Source organism: Bactrocera tryoni, unplaced genomic scaffold (assembly GCF_016617805.1).
Source record: "Bactrocera tryoni isolate S06 unplaced genomic scaffold, CSIRO_BtryS06_freeze2 scaffold_25, whole genome shotgun sequence".
NCBI lineage: Eukaryota > Metazoa > Arthropoda > Insecta > Diptera > Tephritidae > Bactrocera > Bactrocera tryoni.
The window spans coordinates 26,800,421-26,822,076 of record NW_024395977.1 but is presented as its reverse complement, the minus strand read 5'-3'; the positions used below and the strand labels follow the sequence as shown (position 1 = coordinate 26,822,076).

General features: G+C 35.5%; 1 protein-coding gene across 14 annotated transcripts in view; it reads left to right on the top strand.

The window, feature by feature from the left end:
* The window catches only part of LOC120780668 (inositol polyphosphate-5-phosphatase A), a 530,962-nt gene that overhangs the window by 322,298 nt on the left and 187,008 nt on the right, over positions 1-21,656 (top strand). For 13 of the 14 annotated variants that reach the window (XM_040112928.1, XM_040112926.1, XM_040112933.1 and 10 more), the window contains one exon: positions 17,621-17,860. In XM_040112928.1, the coding sequence (XP_039968862.1) occupies positions 17,621-17,860 (240 nt within the window). Of the gene's footprint in view, positions 1-17,620; positions 17,861-17,977; positions 18,002-21,656 lie in introns of those variants that run through there. The other variant, XM_040112939.1, reaches the window with a different exon arrangement.

The following is a 21,656-nucleotide window of genomic DNA, read 5'->3' as shown; positions in this document are numbered from 1 at the left end:
TAACTATGAAGAATTCTGTACTTTACGAATCGAAGCCGTTCTCTACTCATGGCTCCTCTGTCGCTAGATCCCTCTTATTTTATGTTCTAACTCCAGGGCTAAGGAGTACCTATTCTGGCCATATCTGAGCCAGACATGCAATTACTATCCTTCATATGCCGAGAATAAATAAAATCCCAACAATTGCCGATAATACAGAAAAGGCATATGATAAACAACCGGTATACCAAACCTATAAAATAAGAAATTGTAAATAGCCGCTAATAAAATAAATAAAGCATACCGTACTCATACATCACCACACAACACCAACACAACTCGCGAGACTCCCTGCCATGAGCAGTTAAAAAACCAGCGAAACAATAGGTAGTAAAGTGCGTATACATGTGATCATACATCTCTGTTGCGCTCATTCAGCAGTGTCATATAAAAAAGTATATATATCCTGCTCTAATATAATGAAATAAAATAAAGGTTATTAAAACCTGAAAATAAAAGACTGCCCCGAGATAAAGAGAAAGAGAAGAGAAAGATAAAGAGTTGTACACTCACAATGTAATAATCTGAATAACAATGAAAAAAATTCATTTTTACTCGAATACTCTTCAGTCTTTGAATTTGGCATATATCTTTTGGCTTATATCTTTCTTAAAAATAGTGATAGAACTTAAAGATGCACTTTTATAGCTTTGATCACTGCAAAATCACATATCATATCTTTGTAGTCTAAAGTTGAAGCAATTTCACATTCTATTGAGAGAATCGCAATATTGGACAGTCTACTCTGACTCATGGTCGATCTCAAGTAAGATTTGATCAATTTAAGTTTGCTAAAAGATCTTTCACAAGATGCAACTGATACGGGTATAGTGAGTAGTATTCTTAAAGCTGTCGCTAACGTCTTGTAGGCTTCCAGTCCCATTGAAGAAATGTATAATAAAACTTTTTCTGGCGAAAATCCAATTTGTTCTTCGTTTTTCTTCCTCTCTTTAATAAAAGTAGGACGTAGATGTCTTGTAAATTTACTATAAATTTCCTCAAAAGCCGTATTGTGAGAATTTTGGAACTTCAGAATTTGCGTGGCTTCTAGTTCCCAAATTTTATATACTTAATATCGAAGATATTTTGTAAAAATTCACTTTTGTTCGAACCACCTCATGAAACTTGTAGGTAGGTAGATAAAGGGGGGCGGCAGAACATACTTGGCCCCGGGCGCCCGAAGTTGTAACTACGCCACTGCTGCTTCTGATGATATTGCTGCTGCTGCTATTTCCAATTCATTCTGATTTCCAATTCTATAAAAACAAATGAAGTAATTATTTGCAAGTTATTTTAAAAAAATCACATAAAATTCACTTAATAACACTTCTTGTTGTACGAGCCTCCTTTACGATGGTACGATCACGAAAGACATCAATCATCTTTCAATCCTTTTTTTATTACCCTTTTTGGGATTTTCTTTTGGCACTATTGACAATTATGTTTTCTCCTTCGCACTCATTCAAATAAATCAAGAAATGAAAGAATCTTTTTTTCATCACATTTAGGTAAACAAATAATAACCCGAAAATGTGCGTTGGTGTTAGTGCGTAGAGAAGAAAAATGTAGTTGTATTGAAATATTTGACAAAAGTGGGTAGCCGTGGTTGGCAGGGCTTCTACATGAGCACACTCAACAAAAAAGGATGGGCAAAAGTATAGCGAACATATTCGTATATATAGTATACATTCGTTTATATACTGCGCCGCGTCAACTTCTCGCCGCCATTATCCAATTCGACCTAAAGTTTTATTCCGCTATCTTCATTGGTTCCTAATGTATATACTCGTATTATACAGAAAAGGCATCAGATGGAATTCAAAATAGTGTTATATTGGAAGAAGGCGTGATGTGAACCCATTTCACCCATATTTCGTAGATGTCATCAGGGTGTTAAGAAAAAATTATATACCGAATTTCATTGAAATCGGTATAGTAGTTCCTGAGATATGGGTTTTGGTCCATAAGTGGGCGAGGCCACGCCCATTTTCAATTTTTAAAACAAGCCTGGGTGCAGCATCCCTCTGCCATTTCTTCCGTAAAATTTAGTGTTTCTGACGTTTTTTGTTAGTCGGTTAACGCACTTTTAGTGATTTTCAACATAACCTTTGTATGGGAGGTGGGCGTGGTTATTATCCGATTTCTTCCGTTTTTGAACTGTATATGGAAATGCCTGAAGAAAACGACTCTATAGAGTTTGGTTGACATAGCTATAGTAGTTTCCAAGATATGTACAAAAAACTTAGTAGGGGGCGGGGCCACGCCCACTTTTCCAAAAAAATTGCGTTCAAATATGCCCCTCCCTAATGCGAATAACGTACAGACGGACGGACGGACAGACAGACATCCGGATTTCGACTCTACTCGTCACCCTGATCACTTTGGTATATATAACCCTATATCTGACTCTTTTAGTTTTAGGACTTACAAACAACCGTTATGTGAACAAAACTATAATACTCTCCTTAGCAACATTGTTGCGAGAGTACAAAAAAAAAAACAGTGCACACAAACTATTAATAATAAACATTAGCAAATAGTGCACAAAACAAATAAATTTTTTGTTTTTGTTAAATACATTTTATTTAAATAATAAGCAAATTGGATAACAAAACCATAATTTGACATATATTTCTGGTCTCCCATGAGATCAAAAATAATATACAATATAACAATATGTTCTACATAAATACAAATGTTTATATAAAAATTTTAATTATACATCTAATATCGTAGTAACATATATAATTAAACATTTACTTAATTCCTAAATGGGAGATCTAGAACATGTTGTCTTTTAAGTCTAATAGTTTCATTACTATCATCTAATGACATGACTGCCAAAGGATTGTCATGATAACTTATCGTGTGTAAATATGCTGAACTAAATCTTTTAATTTCATCTTTAACAAAAGGAATATTCAGATCTGAATGAATGGCTTTATTTGTTATGAACCAAGGCGCGTTTGTAATTAATCTTAGAGTTTTCGATTGGTATCTTTGTAGAATTCAAATATTTGAATTACAAGCAGTGCCCCAAAGTTGCACACCGCATGTCCATATAGGTTTTAGTATAGATTTATATAATAGTAATTTATTTTCAAGATATAACTGCGATGTATGCCCAAGTAGCCAATAAAGTTGTTTGGTTTTTATTTTTAATTGTTTATTTTTGATTTGTACGAGTATGTGCTGTTTCCAAGTTAATCGTTTGTCCAAGTACATGCCGAGGTATATAACGCTATCACTTTTAGGAATAGTATTCCCATTTAAAACCAAAAGAGGGCAGTCGTTTCGCCTTAATGTAAATAAAACGTGTAAGTAATATTAACAAATGGTGCACAAAACAAATATATAAAAACAAAAATCAAAACAAAAAAACAAACAGTAATGAGTGCTTTGCAGCCTCACCCGCAAAACCGTAGGCATTCCTTAAATGCCTATTTCAGCTTTGTAGCAAAAGCAACTCCTGGCAAAAATAAATGTAACGGCGATTATGAGTCATCGCAGCGATCAGATTAAAGAGAGACTAAGCAAGTGCAGACAGCAGAAGCAGCAGTAAACAGCAATCGGGCAACAACAAATCCACTGAATGCAGACACTATGCAGGTACAAACAAGCACCCGGACAGCGAAGGAAAATAAAATGCAAGGTGAGAATGTACCAAGCAAAAAAGGGCCATCAGTTCAGACTGGTATTGATCGCTACATTAATGTAAAAAGGAAATTGAGTCCTATTAAAACAGCGGTCAATACCAAAAAATTTCAAGCAGGCACGCCAAACAGTAAAAAGCCAGAAATTCTTAATGGCAACAGATTTGCCTTATTAAGTAAAGAGCCTAACGACGAAGCAAAATGTACCACCACGGTCGTGAATGCCAAACCCCCTCCAATCTATTTGCGTGAGCGTAGCTCAAATGCGCTTGTTTCCAAAATGAGCAATATAATAGGAACAAACAATTTTCACATTGTGCCCTTGAAAAAATGTAACATAGATGAAACAAAAATTCAAACCTACACTGAAAAAAGTAAGGAAGGGCTCAGTTCGGGTGTCACCGAACATTTTATACTCTCGCATGATAAAGTGATAATCGAGATTTCATTATCCGTCATTTACATCTTTTTCAAATACCGTATTTGTGAAAAGTTTTTTTCCGCTATCATCATTGGTTCCTAATGTATGTATGTATATACTCGTATTATACAGAGAAGGCATCAGATGGAATTCAAAATAGTGTTATATTGGAAGAAGGCGTGATGTGAACCCATTTCACCCATATTTCGTAGATGTCATCAGGGTGTTAAGAAAATATTATATACCGAATTTTATTGAAATCGGTCTAGTAGTTCCTGAGATATGGTTTTTGGTCCATAAGTGGGCGACGCCACGCCCCTTTTCAATTTTTAAAACAAGCCTGGGTGCAGCATCCCTCTGCCATTTCTTCCGTAAAATTTAGTGTTTCTGACGTTTTTTGTTAGTCGGTTAACGCACTTTTAGTGATTTTCAACATAACCTTTGTATGGGAGGTGGGCGTGGTTATTATCCGATTTCTTCCATTTTTGAACTGTATATGGAAATGCCTGAACAAGACGACTTTATAGAGTTTGGTTGACATAGCTATAGTAGTTTCCGAGATATGTACAAAAAACTTAGTAGGGGGAGGGACCACGCCCACTTTTCCAAAAAAAAATTCGTCCACATATGCCCCTCTCTAATGCGATCCTTTGTGCCAAATTGCTTAGTTATGACACTTTATAGGTTTTCGGTTTTCGCCATTTTGTGGGCGTGGCAGTGGGCCGATTTTGCCCATCTTCGAACTTAACCTTCTTATGGAGCCAATAAATACGTGTACCAAGTTTCATCACGATACCTCAATTTTTACTCAAGTTACAGCTTGCACGGACGGACGGACGGACGGACGGACAGACGGACGGACAGACAGACATCCGGATTTCAACTCTACTCGTCACCCTGATCACTTTGGTATATATAACCCTATATCTGACTCTTTTAGTTTTAGGACTTACAAATAACCGTTATGTGAACAAAACTATAATACCCTCCTTAGCAACTTTGTTGCGAGAGTATAAAAAAGTTCCATGGATATTGTAAAATTCGTATCAAATAATAACAAGAATTACTACTCTTACCAACTGAACAGCTCAAAAGGCCTAGTTTTTGTCATAATAGGTATAGAGTCTTCGGTAAACTCTAACGACGTTAAAGAAGGACTAGAAGAAGGTGGTTTTAGCATTAAATCAGTAGTAAATATTTTTAACAAGAACAAAGTCCCACAACCAATGTTCAAAATATAATTGATGCCAGATTCTAACAAATGAAAGAAAAATTAAATACACCCGATTTACAATTTAAAATATCTTCTCCATCGCAGAATCACCGTTGAGGAACCACACAAGAGAAATGGTCTAGAACAATGTACAAACTGCCAAGAGTATGGACACACGAAAGCATATTGCACTCTACGAAGTGACTGTGTAGTGTGTGGTGATCTATATCCTACTTCAAAATGTACTCTTAAAAAAGAGGATTTAAATAAAAAATGCAGCAATTGTGGAGGAAATCACACTGCTAACTACAGGGGTTGCCCTGTATACAAAGATTTGAAATCGAAGTTGTCACAGGGCATCCAACCACGTTGTAACCAAATGATAAATATTCCATCTAATGAAAATATTAAAATCCCCGTCCATATTTCAAAATCAGTAAATCTTAAAGACAATGCTACACATGGGAGCTATGCAAACGTGGTGAAAGACAATACTACACAAATGTAATTGCCCCAAAACCAACCGAATGGAAGAGTTGAAACTATGATTTTAAACCTTACCCAATGTATGACATAATTTATGGCTTCAATGCAAAATATGATTCAAGAGATAATCAAATCACAAAACCAAATGTTGCAAAATTTTTTAAGTAAAAAATGAGTGTATTGAACATTTGTTTATGGAATGCTAACGGTGTTAACCAACATAAATTGGAACTTATTAGATTTCTGGATGAAAATAATATTGATGTAATGCTATTATCAGAAACTCATCTTACGAACAAAAACAATTTCTTTATACCAGGATTTAGACTCTAACCACCCAGATCGAAAGGCACATGGAGGAACAGCAGTGTTGGTCAGAAAACGGTTAAATCACCACACATTAGAATCTTATGCCACAGCGCAATTACAAGCTACAACAATAACTATAAAAAATCGCTGCGGGGACTTAAATCTGACGGCCATATACTGCCCACCTCGGTTTAAAATTACAGACATCCAATTTAAAAACTTTTTTGGAACACTAGGCCATAGATTTCTAGCAAGTGGAGACTACAATGCAAAACACATGTATTGGGGCTCACGGCTAATTAATCTGAAAGGACGACAGCTGTATCACACTATTATAAATAAGCACAATAAACTTAACATAATATCTCCTGGTAAGACGACATATTGGCCTAGTTATCGTAAAAAAATACCAGATTTAATTGATTTTGCTGTAATCAAAAGAATAGATAAATCGATAAATAGCTGATACATGTACTGATCTATCTTCTGATCGCTCTCCTGTAATAATAAAATTATGTGAACAACCCATATTCGTTGATCCAAAAGTGGATCTAACATCTTATAAAACAAATTGGCTAAAATATAAAAAATACGTGAGTAGCCACATTAATGTTGAGTACAAAATAAATACAGGAAGAGATATTGACGAAAGCATAGAAGAACTCAATGATATAATAACTAGCGCAGCTGTCTTAGCAACACCAAACAAAAACTATAAGCCGCTTGGTGCCAGAAATATTACTAACAGAGAAATAGCAAAGCTTGTAAATGAAAAAAGGCGTGCAAGGCGTGAATGGAAGATAAATCGCTCCCCTTCCACTCAGCTTCAATTGAAATCAGCTGCATGTAAATTAATAAAAGCACTTAAACGTGAAGAAGAATTCAATACCGAAATGTATATAAAGAAGCTGTGTCCAAATGGAAAGAAAAGCATTTGAGCACAGAGAGTACTGTTCAGCTTTATTTCTAGACGTGGCTCAGGCGTTCGATAAGGTGTGACATGAAGGTCTTTCGTATAAGATTAAAAACATTCTACCTTTAAAATTGTATAAAACATTGGAGTCTTATTTAAAAAATAGACAATTTATGGTAAAAATGGGAGATTTCATATCTGATGAACGACAGATAAGGGCTGGTGTACCACAGGGCTAGGGTTGCCACCTTTTTTTTGCAGTTAAAGTACATTGGTTATTATAGGAAGGAAAAAAAAAGTACATACTATTAAAATAAAGTATAATTTATTTTTTTTTTATTATTATATTTAAAAACATAATTTTTATTGCTTTTTGCAATTTGTATCAAATTAGCATCTTTACTGAACAATTGCATAGCATCTTTACATTCTATATTTAAACTAAAATAAATAACTAATTAATTTTTTATCAAATTCAGAGACGGTTTGTTTCTTTCGTCTCGCCATTTGCTATTCATCACAGAAAAAACTCTTTCTGTGAATGCTGACGTGGCGGGAATAGACAATTAATTGTTAAAATCAAACCATTTATTCAGGTACACTAGGGATTCGTCAATAAATAATAAAAAATTCCCTTGAATTTTTCTAGTCAGTTCCGGTGAAGATAACAGTTTAATTTTTTTGCCTGTTTCATAGCCAAAAAACAGATCTTGTTTTCTTTGTTTTAATTGATTTCTAAGATTAACCATAATCCCACAAATATCTAAAATTGTTATGCAATTGCCTTCAAGACATATCACAGCTTTATTAAATAAATTTAATAAGTGACTACAAAAATGCAAATAAATTTTAATCATATCATTCTTAGTATCATTGAGCATCAATAAATCTTGTATAACTATTGGACAATGGTCTAAACTTCAAAAGTAGCTTCTAATAGGTGACCAATTTAATAATAATGTATCAATGCATGGCAAAATAGAGAGCCATCTTGTTCCCACATGGCGTCTTATTTCATGAAAGTCTCCATCTACTGATGCTACAAATTTTTTCAGCTCCTCTCTTCTTACAGCAGAATGTGAAAAATGTGCATAAATTTTTAAAATCACATTTTCTATGTCATGTGATAAAAAGCTCATCTTACACAATTATGCACTATATGTGCATGACAATTGCCATTAATCAAATTTGGTACCACATTTTTCATATTTGTGAATAAAGAATGATTGACGCCAAAATTTGCATTTGTATTATCAGCACTTAACCCAGATACATTATGAAAAGATAATTTGTATTGCTCTAATGACTTTTGAATTGCTTCAAACATACCATCGCAGATTCATTACTATTTTCATAAAAATCTATTAATTTGTTTTCAATGCCATTTTTGGCTGTAAAATATTGTATCACTAATGGAAACAGTTTTATATTTTTTTGTTAGAAGCATCTGTTTGTAAGCAGTAAAACAAATTATCTTTATTGATAGCGTCTATTACGTTTTGTAAAGAATATGGGCCCAACACCTCTGTAAATAGTGCTTCCATTTTTGTTCTAGCTAGATGAATTCCTGTAGCTGTAGTTGAATTGACATACATAAATAATTTTATTCAATTTTATAGTACAATCCATGCTATTGTAGGACAAATTATGTTTTACTGTGTGATATGTTAGGGCTAACTCAGATGCAATAACATTTTCTTTATCACTGTGTCGAGACGATGTGGAAGTAGAAGAAGAGTCAAGGAATTTCTCTAGTAGTCCAGATGTTCTCCTCACTTCTACTTTTGATCTGTGTTGTTTGGTTTGCAGGTGTTGTTTAATCTGAAAATAATGAGAATAATCCCGCCACCTTACCCATCACCTCCAGTCACCATCAAATAATTATGCTTTTATAGTTATTGTGAAAAAACTGCATAATTATTTTAAATAAAATCAGATCATTTTATAGCTTAGCAAAGTTAAGTTTTGATATTTAATGCAATCAAACCAATACAGAGACACACACACACGACATACAGAAAAAAGAAAAAGTTTTTACTTGTCCTATTCCTGCTGAGGCAACTGTAAATGTAACTCCACATAATTTTCATTTTGCATTAGATTCGTTTAATGGATCATTAATTAACCAATCGCCATGTTCGATTTCCCAATGACTTTTATATTTCTGAAATCGTTTATTTTTCTGTTTTGTCGTATTATCTTTTTTTTAAACATTTTTTCGGTGTAGTATATTCAATATCCATTTTATCCGTTTCACTATCGAAATTGCATTTTGCAGGTGTTCTTGGAGTATTCTTATCCATAATGTACTATAGCATAAATCTATAAAACTTTATATCGTATTCTAATAAAATTGCACTCAACCGCTTTGCACAAAACAAACAAATTATTGTGATAATGATTGACACGCTGACATCATTGACATTTGAGGTTAGGTAGCGTTCAGAAATTGTACCTAATTGTACAAAACGATTGCTTGAGTGATGTGGCGCCGACGAGTGGCGACATCGATTCAGCACTAAATCACCAATCTATAAATTTCGTTTAACAAATTCATCGACTAAACTTTTCCAAATCTCAAAGAAATCAAATCATGCGAAATAAAGTATTTTTGTGAACTTTATTGTTCTTATAAAGTATAGAATACAATTACCTGAAATAACGTAAAATACTTTATCATAAAGTACGGGTGGCAAGCCTATTCGCTACCCCGATGTCAATTTCTTGTGTGTGATAAGAATCGCAATTTTGAAGCTCGCAACTTGTTGTAAATTTTATGCAGATGTTATGTAATGCCTCACAAACGTTAGCAATACTTCTACCTTTGTGGGGTGATACCTTCCTCTCTTGCCATATCCTAAAATTTTCCACCGTGTTTTAAAGATTCCGATGCTTTGTTCAACGATACATCTACAAAGAAAATTTTGTTAATGAGGATCCATATTTTTTTTTTACCTGCGCTATTGCTACGATCTCTTAGCTATCTCCGCACTATTTTATTATCCCCATCACTTTGACTAGAGCTCAAAAAACAAAAAAAAGTTGGATTCATTTTGATATTTAATTAGCTTTTGTCCATTTATTGAAAATTTCGCAAAAGTTTTGACAGTTCCACATCTATTGTGACCTAAAAATACGATCCAAGGCAATGTGGAATTTAAAAATTATGGTGAATTGAAAATACATTACTATCCGGTTGTTATCGTATTTCATAATGCCAATCACCGCATACGATTTACGTATCACGTAATTTTCATTCGTATGTTTGCCGATCCGTGTAGGGATGTAACGATTCGACCCCATCAGAGAGTCAAAACTTTCCTAATAGTCGTCGACGTAAAATCCATCAATGTTATTGTTCCTTGCTGTAGAAGCCCGGTTTTCGTCCTCCACAATGGTGTAGTTATCTAAAGTACATTGGCGTAAGGAGCGAATCGCATTCTATGGACTGCTTGTCATTCCATGCGTTACTGTAGCCAACTCGAAGCTACGTAGTGGTTCGACTGGAGATCCCGCAACAAGATGCGTTGCCATTTATGATGTAAGGGATTGATCTCAACCTGTCGAAACATCTTCCTGACATCGGCTGTTAGCGCTATCCGAAAGCGTCGAAACCGATGAAGAATATCAATCTAATTGTGAAGGAGTTGTGGTCCCGAAAACTGAGTGTTGTTCAATGACACTCCGCTTGTGGTTTTGCAGGACGCGTTGAATACCGCACGAAATTTACCTGTCACCGCATGATGGAGTACGTAATAGCATTGCGTGGGGTCGAAGCAATCGTATTTCATGGGATTCATGTGACCGAGTGCTATGTACTCTTGCATAAACGTGATGTATTTGTTGCGAAGCTCAGGTTCGCCAGCTAATTTTCTTTCAAGATGGAAAACCTGACTTCACGCTGCTTGATATGAATCTCCTAACACTGGAGCATTCGGAAGAAACAGGATTTGTACACTATAGCGTCCACTCCCTGTGCCACGTACAGTGTCAATAAAAATCCATTCACAAGAGTCTACCGAGAGTTCGTCGACAGGACCATTGTCCTTACCTGCCAGAACCTCTGCAGTAGTTTGTACAGGTGCTGATCGTCTATACATTTGCTGACAGTTAAAATATGCGTCTAATGGTTTGGAGTGTTGACCATCGCGGGGGCAAACACAATCCAACCGAGGCGGGTACAGATCGCGCTCGGTTCGTCATGGGTCCCGTAGCAATCCCATCTGCAATTAAAGCGGGCCAAATATATGCGCCAATAAGTAGATCAATTTTGGCGGGAGTAAAAAATGTTGGATCGGCAAGCTGTAGTCCATAAGGGTGACCCCAGGCGGAGGAGTTGACCTTGCATACTGGTGTCATAGTCGTAATCGTTGGTAAGATGTAGACTTCAAATTGCATCGAGAAAGCCTCATCAGTGAGGGATCTCAATCACACAGTTGTGGAGCCCTTTGTTTGATTATAAAATCAAACTGTTTGATTTGTAAGATCAAACCTTTAAACTTAAATAAGATGCTTTAGATCCTTACCACTGGTGGGGGGAAAACAAAGATCTTATTCAAGCTGAGAATTTATTCATTCTGATTTTCTTTGCTTATATACAAATTTTAAAACTATCTTATCTAATTAAATATATGTATGTGTATGTATATTACAGCACACCACATGGGGTTGTTTTCAACTATTCAATGCTATGCATGTGTGCGTGTGTGTATGCTGTCATATAATTTATGTTGCATGGTTTGGGTTGTTTTCATGTGCAAATGTGCATTTGTAATCAATTGCCCAAACCTAAGTAAATATGTTTATTATATTTCTTGAATGCATGGGTATTTCATATTAATGCATACGTGCCTCATATATGTACATATGTATGCAGCATATAAATGCATATATTTATGTGATCAAATGAATATGCGGGAATATTGACCCGTCTTACAATTTCTTTACTAATTTGCCTTTGTAAATAACAGGGCTTTTATATTGCCTATATACATACATATATTATAGGTCTTTTACATATATTGCCTGTATTTCATTTATACAGGTCTTACAATTTTGGCCCGAGCTACTATCCGGCTCGAAAGACTAAATGTTACTACCTCAATGTAGTTTCTAACAATCCTTACCGCTGGTGTGGGGCAATGATAGACTTATATTCAGGGAGAATTTATTCATTCTGATTTTATTTTGTGTTTTCTTTACTTATATACAAATTTTAAAACTATCTTATCTAATTAAATATAGTATGTACATATGTGTATGTACTCCCAACTCTAGACTCTCCCACGGAACCACCTGATTAAGTATTACTTCGTGGGAGTGTTAAGACATGACTGACGGACGCCTACTCTGGTCTATATGTCTCAGTTTTGTCATGATTGAGGCTGCCGCTTCGCTGACAGCCCCCCAGTTCTCAGTGGACTTAACACATGAGCGTCGTCAAATTTTCCACTGTAAAACTGCACTTATAAAGCGCGGGCAATAAAAGAAAACATGCTCAGAGTCTTCAAAGCACTCTGAACACGACGGACAATTCGGACTTATGTCCTGCTGGAATCTGTACAGATAGCTTCTAAAGCATCCATGTCCACTTAGTATTTGGGTTAGGTGGAAATCCAGGTCCCCATGTCGTCTGTCGATCCAGGAATGGATATCCGGTATGAGTCTGTACATCCACCGTCCTTTGAGTGAGGTTTGCCACCGCTGCTGCCATATAGCTAAGCTTTTCACTCTCTCTCTTCTGTTCTTCTGCTCTGATAATTTGTACACTCGCTCGTATTCGTCACCCTGGATGTCAATGGGCATCATACCGGCTATTACTTCAGCAGCATCGCTTGAAATTGTTTGGAAAGCACTGAAAACTCTTAGTGCCGACAGCCTGTGCACTGTGTTTATTTGTCTGGCATATGCTTTGATGCCTAGCGCCTGGATCCATATTAGAGCCGTATATAATACAACCGATCTCATAACCTTTGCGAGTAAAAAACGCCGGCTGGAACGCACGCAGCCTTTATTTGCCATCATTCTTGATAAGCCATTCAGGATTTTCTTCGCTTTACCTGCAGTGTATTCTAGGTGGTCCTTAAATTTGACCCTTGAGTCTACTATTACTCCCAAATATTTTAGGTGTGGCTGTGAATGAATCTGGCACTCTCCTATGGTGAGAGATATGTTTTCCTCCACTTTTCTTGTACTTCTGAGCAAGACTTCAGTCTTTTGCTCCGCCAGTTCTAAACTCATTGAAGAAAACCATTGGCGCAGACCGTTTATGCACTCGTTGCATTAGCTCCGGAGGTCATCGAGGTGTTTAGCAACTGCTAACACAATAAGGTCGTCTGCGAATGCAACTAATTTAATAGCTTTCAGTTGGTGTCTCCTTAGTACCCCATCATACATTATGTTCCATAAAAGGGGGCCTAGTACCGAGCCTTGCGGTACTCCACTCGAGATAGAGTAGTTCTTGGTGCCTTCATCTGTATCGAATAAAAGTCGCCTGTTTTCAAAATAACTTATGATAATTTCCATAATATATTGAGGAGCGCGCATGTCAAACAGAGCGTCGAATATGTTTGCCCACTTTGCAGAGTTGAAGGCATTCTTCACATCCAGGGTGATCAGCGCGCAATATTTTTTTGTTCCGCCCTTCCATCGCTTGCCACTTAATGCGCATTTCGCGGTGTCAACGGCTTCATATAATGCGTCAATGGTGGACCTCTTTTTCATAAAGCCGTATTGTCTTTCTGATAATCCGCCGGCTTTCTGGATTGCTGTCTCCAAGCGGTTTCTAACTATGCTTTCATATACTTTGCCAATAGTGTCAAGCATGCACAGAGGTCGATATGATGTAGGTTCCTCCGGAGGCCTTTTTGGTTTAGGAAGTAGAACCAAACGCTGGACTTTCCAAGGGTCGGGAAATATTCCTTCTTTTAAGCACGCATTATACATTTCTGCGAACAATCTTGGTTTCAAAGTCATGGCTTCCTTTAATGCTCTGTTTGGTATGCCATCTAATCCAGGCGCTTTGCTGCTTTTAATTTTTGTGGTTATGGCCAATATTTCTTCTTCACTAACTAGCAGTGGTGGCTCTACGACTTCGGTTCGGGGCTTAGCATAAGAAATAGTGTGGTGTTTTGGGAACAAGGTTTCCACGATATTTCTCATAATGGGTTGTTGTGCCTTATTTTTGAATTTAGACATACAGATTTTGTATGCCGTTCCCCAGGGGTCTTCGTTTGCTTCCTCACAAAGCTTTTCAAAACACTTCTTTTTAATGCGGCCAATGGCTAATTTTAGAAGCTTCTTCTGACTTTTAAATATTTGTCTGAGACTGCTTTCATTTTCTTCCCGTTGATTACGTTGTAGGCGACGTCTAGCTGAATGGCAGAGCTTTCTAAGTCCAGCTATTTCTTCATTCCACCAATACGCTGGCTTCCGGTTGTTGTGGTGTACTGTTCTACGCATGGTTGCGTCGCATGCTGTGAACAATTCTTTTCGCACTGAGGATACCAAGTGCATTGCGTCTTCGCCTTGTATATTGCTATCCCGTTGTATTGGCTTTAATTAGTTTCGCTGCCTCGCTGTAGGGCTGCACCGCTTTATTTATATTTTTCGGCTTTTTAGTAGGTGGTAAAAAGCCTCTTATGTCACGTAGCCTTTTCGGGGTATTTACCTCTTTACCCTTTGGGAAAACCTGGGACGCTTTCCCTACCATAATCTTTTTGGATATGTTTCCGCCTTTCTCAGCCTTGGCATGCTATACATGTGTGCGTGTGTGATTGCTGTCATATAATTTATGTTGCATGGTTTGGGTTGTTTTCAAGTGCACATGTGCATTTGTAATCAATTGCCCAAACCTAAGTAAATATGTTTATTTTATTTTTTGAATGCATGCGTATTACATATTAATGCATACGTGCCTCATATATGTATGTATGCTGCATATAAATGCATATATTTTTATGTGCTTGTTTATGTATATTGCCTCGGTCTTATCTAATATACATACTATGTATGTAAATATGTGGACTGTATAACTTATTACAATAGCTACAATATTCCTTATCTTATTTGTAGAATATAAAAATGTCTAAATAAGAGAATATTAATATATACCGCCTTTTAGAAGCAATGAATATGTTCAATTTTGAACACCTTTGTGTAAGTGGCTACAATGGCGCCTTTATCTTCTACTCGGTTCTGCCCCATAGTTCTACGAAGATTCAGAATTTTAAACATGGATTCATAGAGAAAGCTCACCTGAGATTCTATGTCGCATAATGCACGGCATTCTGAAAGGAGCATCTTAGCCGTCGCAAGTAAAATGGTCCGGTCATTTTGCACAACTAACGACTGGACCTTATCTAATTGTCATTGCTGGAGGGAATACACTTGCGGATAAACTCGTATCCGTTATATTATCCACAGGTCTTGTACCTGTACGTCGGCAGAGTAGCTGACAAAACGAACATGCACTAGAAGTGCACTGGCAGACGGTATGTTCTGATCGGAGACAATTGAAACATATTGCTAAACGCCTTACACGTTCCCACCGTTCAGGAACTTGCATGTTTCGAAACTGAGGACACCTTATTAACCGATGATTACCTGAGCACTAAGGGCAACCAAATGTAGCGGGGAGTGCGTTTGTACATTGAATACTATGCGTGGCGTCCACGTACGCCTTAACTGTACGAGAGGCGAAACGCTTAAACAACGGTTGTGTGGTAACGGTTTGTGGTGCAATGGTTGTTGGCACGTCGTTCGAGAAATAGCAGCAAATCCGCGTTGTTGAGGTCTTTAAATGCCAACCAACTCGTTGGTTTTTCGTCAAATCGTGGGATTGATACCGGATCCAGTCACATGTCTGCCACATGATTTATTGTCGATGATGCAACCTGAACGGCAGTCTGGGGGTTTAAACGGCGTTGCAGCGTGACACACAACGTGGTGTACAATGATTCTGTTGTCGCAAACAACTCTTCGTGAGATGCAATTTCGTCTTTCTTCGCCTTGCTGACCAGATCAAAGTGGTGATGTATGACGATCAAAGTGTTGATTTACTCGCCTGAGTAAAACTTCACACTCCACTTTATCCGGATTGAAATCTGCATTCTGGATTTCTTTTCCAAGGCGCACAATTGAAGCATGTGCCGATGCACGTAAATTCAATGAGACCATCATCACCTAACACTCAAGACAGGTGGTCGCAGTCCTCACTGGAGGCACCAAAAATTTATAATATTTCAATAAAACAAGAGGAACTGGGAACGACTAACTTAAATACATAAGGAGCGGCAATTATATGCTTTCTTATACAATAGGCACATGTACAAAAAATGCAATGCTAATAACTGCACATCGATAGGTAATATACTTTATGTAGGTGCGAATATATGCGCTTTTACTTGATATGTAGATATGTATGTATGTAAACTAATTATGATTTCGGGAATAGAGCATTTGCTAGCGATGCGCATATGTACAGTTGGCAACCGTCAGCGTCTCTAACATATGTATGTGCATACAAGTTAATGCTGCCCACCAATAATATCAACACGCACCTTTGCTGCAGGCAAAAATTGAACTCTCTTTATTCAACAAATTTACTTAGTTTTTATAATCAAATTTTGCTTACTTACTAAAAACTTACATATGTACGAGTTCTTACTAGCTAGAACTTATTTCTATACATCAAATAATCATAACGTAAGCTAAAACCAGTGCGAACCTCAGTTTGGTTGTGAAACGGCTCACATTGCGGCGGCACGGTTTCCGCTTCGGTTTCCGCTTGTTATAGTGCCGACGAAATGTGTTTTTGTTATTGCAATTTTTGGAAATTAATTTTATTTGATTTAATTTTACTTGAACAATGCAAAATATTGCTGAATTAGATTTTACTTACAAAATTGTCTGTATATTTTGTATATGTGCTAACTTTAATTTTACTTAATTTTACTTGAGCAATGCAAAATATTGCTGAATTAGATTTTACTTACAAAATTGTCTGTATATTTTGTATATGTGCTAACTTACATATGCATATATGTCAATAGCTGAATGTAAATAACAAAGGAGAAAAGAAATTACGCTACAATCAGGCGATATTTGTCCCATAGGCGTAGAGTAAGCAAACTTAGATCGGGAATTATACCCTATACAATATCTCAATTTGGAACAGTGCTTGTATCGAAAACTTTTTCATTTGACGAGATACATGTGTATGTTCACAAAATTTGGCATGAGTTATTATTTAAAGTCATAAATACATAGCAATCTCCAAAGAAATTGGAACTATGTAAGTGATTATACGGAAACTTTTCCTTTTGATGAGATATCTCCACCAAATTCCGATGAAATTGTTTGGATCTTGAAAGGAATCTTTGAAATTTGTGAAGAGTATTATAGTTTCGGCTGCACCGCTGTTTTTTCTTGTTTTTAATTTATTTCAGTGTTGCATCCAGAACTTATGTAGGTGTCAGTAAATTGTTTTTGACTTTTTTTGGCCATTTTTCAATTTACTCATTCAGTACTTAATTTTTTCTTATTTGCCCTTAATAAAAAGACAAAACTTTATTGTTAAATTCTAGCTAAAGCAATACGACCGGGATTTGGAAATTTGCAAAGGTATACTGTTCGAATATGAAATCACGTTTTCACCATCGTATCCCTATGAAGAGAAACCTGAATTGCCGACTAGATATTTGACAACAAGGTGCCCATCTTGGTGTGATCGAGTTTTGATGAGCGCTCAAATGAATGAAATAACTATAAATAGAAATACGTCATATAATTTAATTGGAGATAATATTTGTATGGGCGATCACAAGGTAAACGAATATTTTAATCTAAGTAAATTCCTAATAGCAGGAATGCATATTACCCAATTTTGTAGTTATAATGAAATCGTTGCATGATATTTTCCTAATTTGTCTTCAATGCTATAGTCGAAATAAGTTGTTTTACGGACCGTTATTGTCTTAAAACTAAACACGCTTTACGGAAATCAATAATACCACTCCACAGCAACGGATATACTCATTTAATTAATGCTTCATAAAGTCAGATGGCTATTTTATTAAATGAACACCAAACAAACTTAAGTATTAAAATATATCTCACAACAAAAATAAAGGTCAATTAATACTTTTCACATAGCCCATATTGGCAATATATACTTCCATATATTTTAGCATGGATTCCACAAATTTTTTGGTATAGGAGCAGTAATTTTTTTAGGTTTTTAATACTTATTCTGCTATTATAGACGCCGGGTCAGCTAGTAAGATAAAAAAATAAAACTATTAAGTCAACAGTTATACCATGTTCAGACCGACACTTAATCACACGATTTCGGCTATTGAGTGGTTTATCCCACTAATCTTATAAATTTATCAAGATTTCGCCATATAAAAATGACAGTTCAAAATCACTTCATCGGAGTGATTTGAAACTGATCCACGCTAAATCTCGCTGTGCGACTCTGATTTTGTGCCATCTACTTGGCAGCATTGGAAATCTATTACATTATCACAGCTGATTTAGACACCACAAAAAGGAAAAAATGTAAACAAACAAATTTTTATTAGAGCTATGAACCTAATTCCTGCTGAAAATCGACTTCCCAAATGAAAAAAATGCGTCCATTATTTCCATTGTATGGAATATATTTAAAAGAATACGGCTTTTATTACAAAATATTATATGACAATGTTTTCTTTTGATGAATATTGAGCGATGTAAATTCTTGAATGGCGAAAACAGCTGTTTTTAATCTTTTCAACGGCAATAAGAACACTGTTGGGTTATGAAATGCTTTTACAAAATTTTTAATTGAAAATTTTGAGGCGGCGATCCTGGCAAATCTAGTGAGTAAAAAAACTCCGGTGGATAGTTCACGACATCATCTTTATTAGAAGCAAGAGCAAGTAAAATTTCATTTTTAAGCGAATTGTTGTGCCAACAGGGGCACCCAAGAAGTAAATCCCTTCAGTTCCATAATATGTTCCTTTCATAAGATTATAAAATACGTATCTACTTTTGTTTGTTTAATAGTGGAAAAGATATTAAGATCATGTGATTTTTCGCGTTGTAACCAGGAATAATGGGGTGCCCAACTCCTCTCTCACTGGAAGTGAGAGAACAATTGCTAAACGTCAAAACCACCTAAACTTTGACAGTTGACTGGATTGATTGGATTGGATTGACGTTTAGCAATTGGAAACGAGCGACGGCCAGATTGAAATCTTACCAAAAAAATATGTAAACGGAGGAATTTGTTGCCGCTGTTCAAGATCGTTAATAAAAATTTAAAACAGTGAAAATCAAAGAAAATGCGAAATTTAAATATATTTCATGAAACGTTTTGTAATTTGATGCATAATAGAATTAATTTTCAATTACAAATGATTAACAACATTTGATAATTGAGAACTAACAGGCTTAATTCACCCTATTAAGTATTGAAAGATCAAAAGTCAGTTGTTTTAATATACCATAAAATCATAAAAAAGGATTTAAGTAGTTTCGTCATATATTAAAAGTCCAATACATAATAATTTGCAATCGTAATAAATGTTGGGTGTTTTAATTTAAAATGCCCAAAAATTCTTATTTTGTTCGATCTGGCCATAATGGAAAATGTTATAAAAAACGCTTATTTTGAGGCGCTCTCACACTGGAATAAGTTGGGCAACCCATTATCCCTGGTTGTAACAGTTGATCATAAAATAGTGCAGTTTGTGATTTGGCCAATTGACATAATAGCTTGAATATAATGGATCTGGAGGTTGACGCAATGATATAAATTTCACCTTTCAATTTACGTAACACAATTCAATGGCTTCATTTTTGTATTTTAATAATTTTGGTAAACTGAGTTCATAGGTCCAATAGCAACACAATTGTAGGCGGCACAATTCCGATTTCTTTGGCGTCGCGATTTGAAGGTACCGTTGGAAAGAGGAAGTCCTCCTGATTAAAAAATACACAGGGTTATTGTACCGCAAACGCTTAGTTTACGAGATATTCGACCTTAAAGTTCAAAAATTCGCAAAATTCGAACATTTCAAGAAGCTATTTCACCACGTTAAACCCACTTTATTCACATTTTTCTCTTCAAATTAATTAAATTACACTATAATCTTTTAAATAAATCCACATTTTACACTTTTAGCAGGTTTTTTATTTAAAAAATCTTTATTTTAAAAATTAAATTTTACACTCGTTTGAACCTCATTTGTTTACCAAAAATTACGAAGAAATGGAGCGCTGCCATGTGATGACAAGGCAATTCGCTGAAATTCCTCTTTTTCGCAAAAATTCCTCTATTCATGCATATGGATATTTTTTTTTTTAAATTTATTAAGCAAATAAGTAATATTATATACATGTATTAGTAATATTATATAACATTATTATATATACGTATGTATAAGTAATATTATATAATAATGTTACGTAATAAAGTGTAAGGTTACAGTACAGTACGAAAACTCAAATTTTGTTTCAATATGTATGAGTGCATGATAACCGTAAAATAAAGATTATATAAAGTGGTTATATTTTACGGTTATCATGCACTCATATTGAAACAAAATTTGAGTTTTGGATATAAAGTAGTTATATTTTGTGGTTATTATGCACTCAAACTCATATTTTAAATATAATATATAAATATATATCGTCACCTAATATACAAACCAATGTTTCATAAAAAATAAATGGAAATCGCTGACAGAAATAATAATCAAAATTTATCAATTTTATAACAAAAACTTAAATTTTGTTTGCATATGAGTGCATAATAACCAAAGAATATAACCACTTTCACCACTTTATAACAAAAAGTCAATATATTTTTTTTATTTTTAACGCAGAAAGGAGTACTACGCGAAAGTACTTCAGTCACCCCGCTTATTCGCTCGGCCAGGGTTATTTTTTTAGAGCGCGGCCGAAGGCCGCCAACGCAGAAAGGAGTACTACGCGATATTACTTCAGTCACCCCGGGTATTCGCTCGGCCAGGGTTATTTTTTTAGCGCGCGGCCGAAGGCAGCCAACGCAGAAAGGAGTACTACGCGAAAGTACTTCAGTCACCCCGGGTATTCGCTCGGCCAGAGTTATTTTTTTAGAGCACGGCCGAAGGCCGCCAACGCGTCAGTCACATAAATTACGTAGTACACATATACATATGTAGAAAGTATTTTTTTATAGTTAATAAAGAAAAAAGAATGGCGCGATAAAACAAACAAAGAAAAATTGTTGAAAATCCTACATGTTTACTGTTTAAGATGTGGCAAGGCTCGTTTTCCTCATAATTGTAAACAATCTAACCTTTTCAACGATGAGTGTGCTAAGTGATTTTTAAATTAATAAATTTAGGTAAAATATAGCAAAATAAAAGTGAAATGTAAGCTTATTTCAAAGCTTAGAGTGTGTATTTAAATATACAAAGTAAAAAATGTGAAAAAATTTTGTGAAACATAGAGAAATAACATGTTTTCTTAGTACAAATCTTTGAACTTTTAATCGTGAATATTTTAAAAAATATTAGCAATTTTTACATAATTTTTGGATATTCCTCCTCTGGAGAAGCTCCCCTATCCGTATGTACCCCATTTATACGG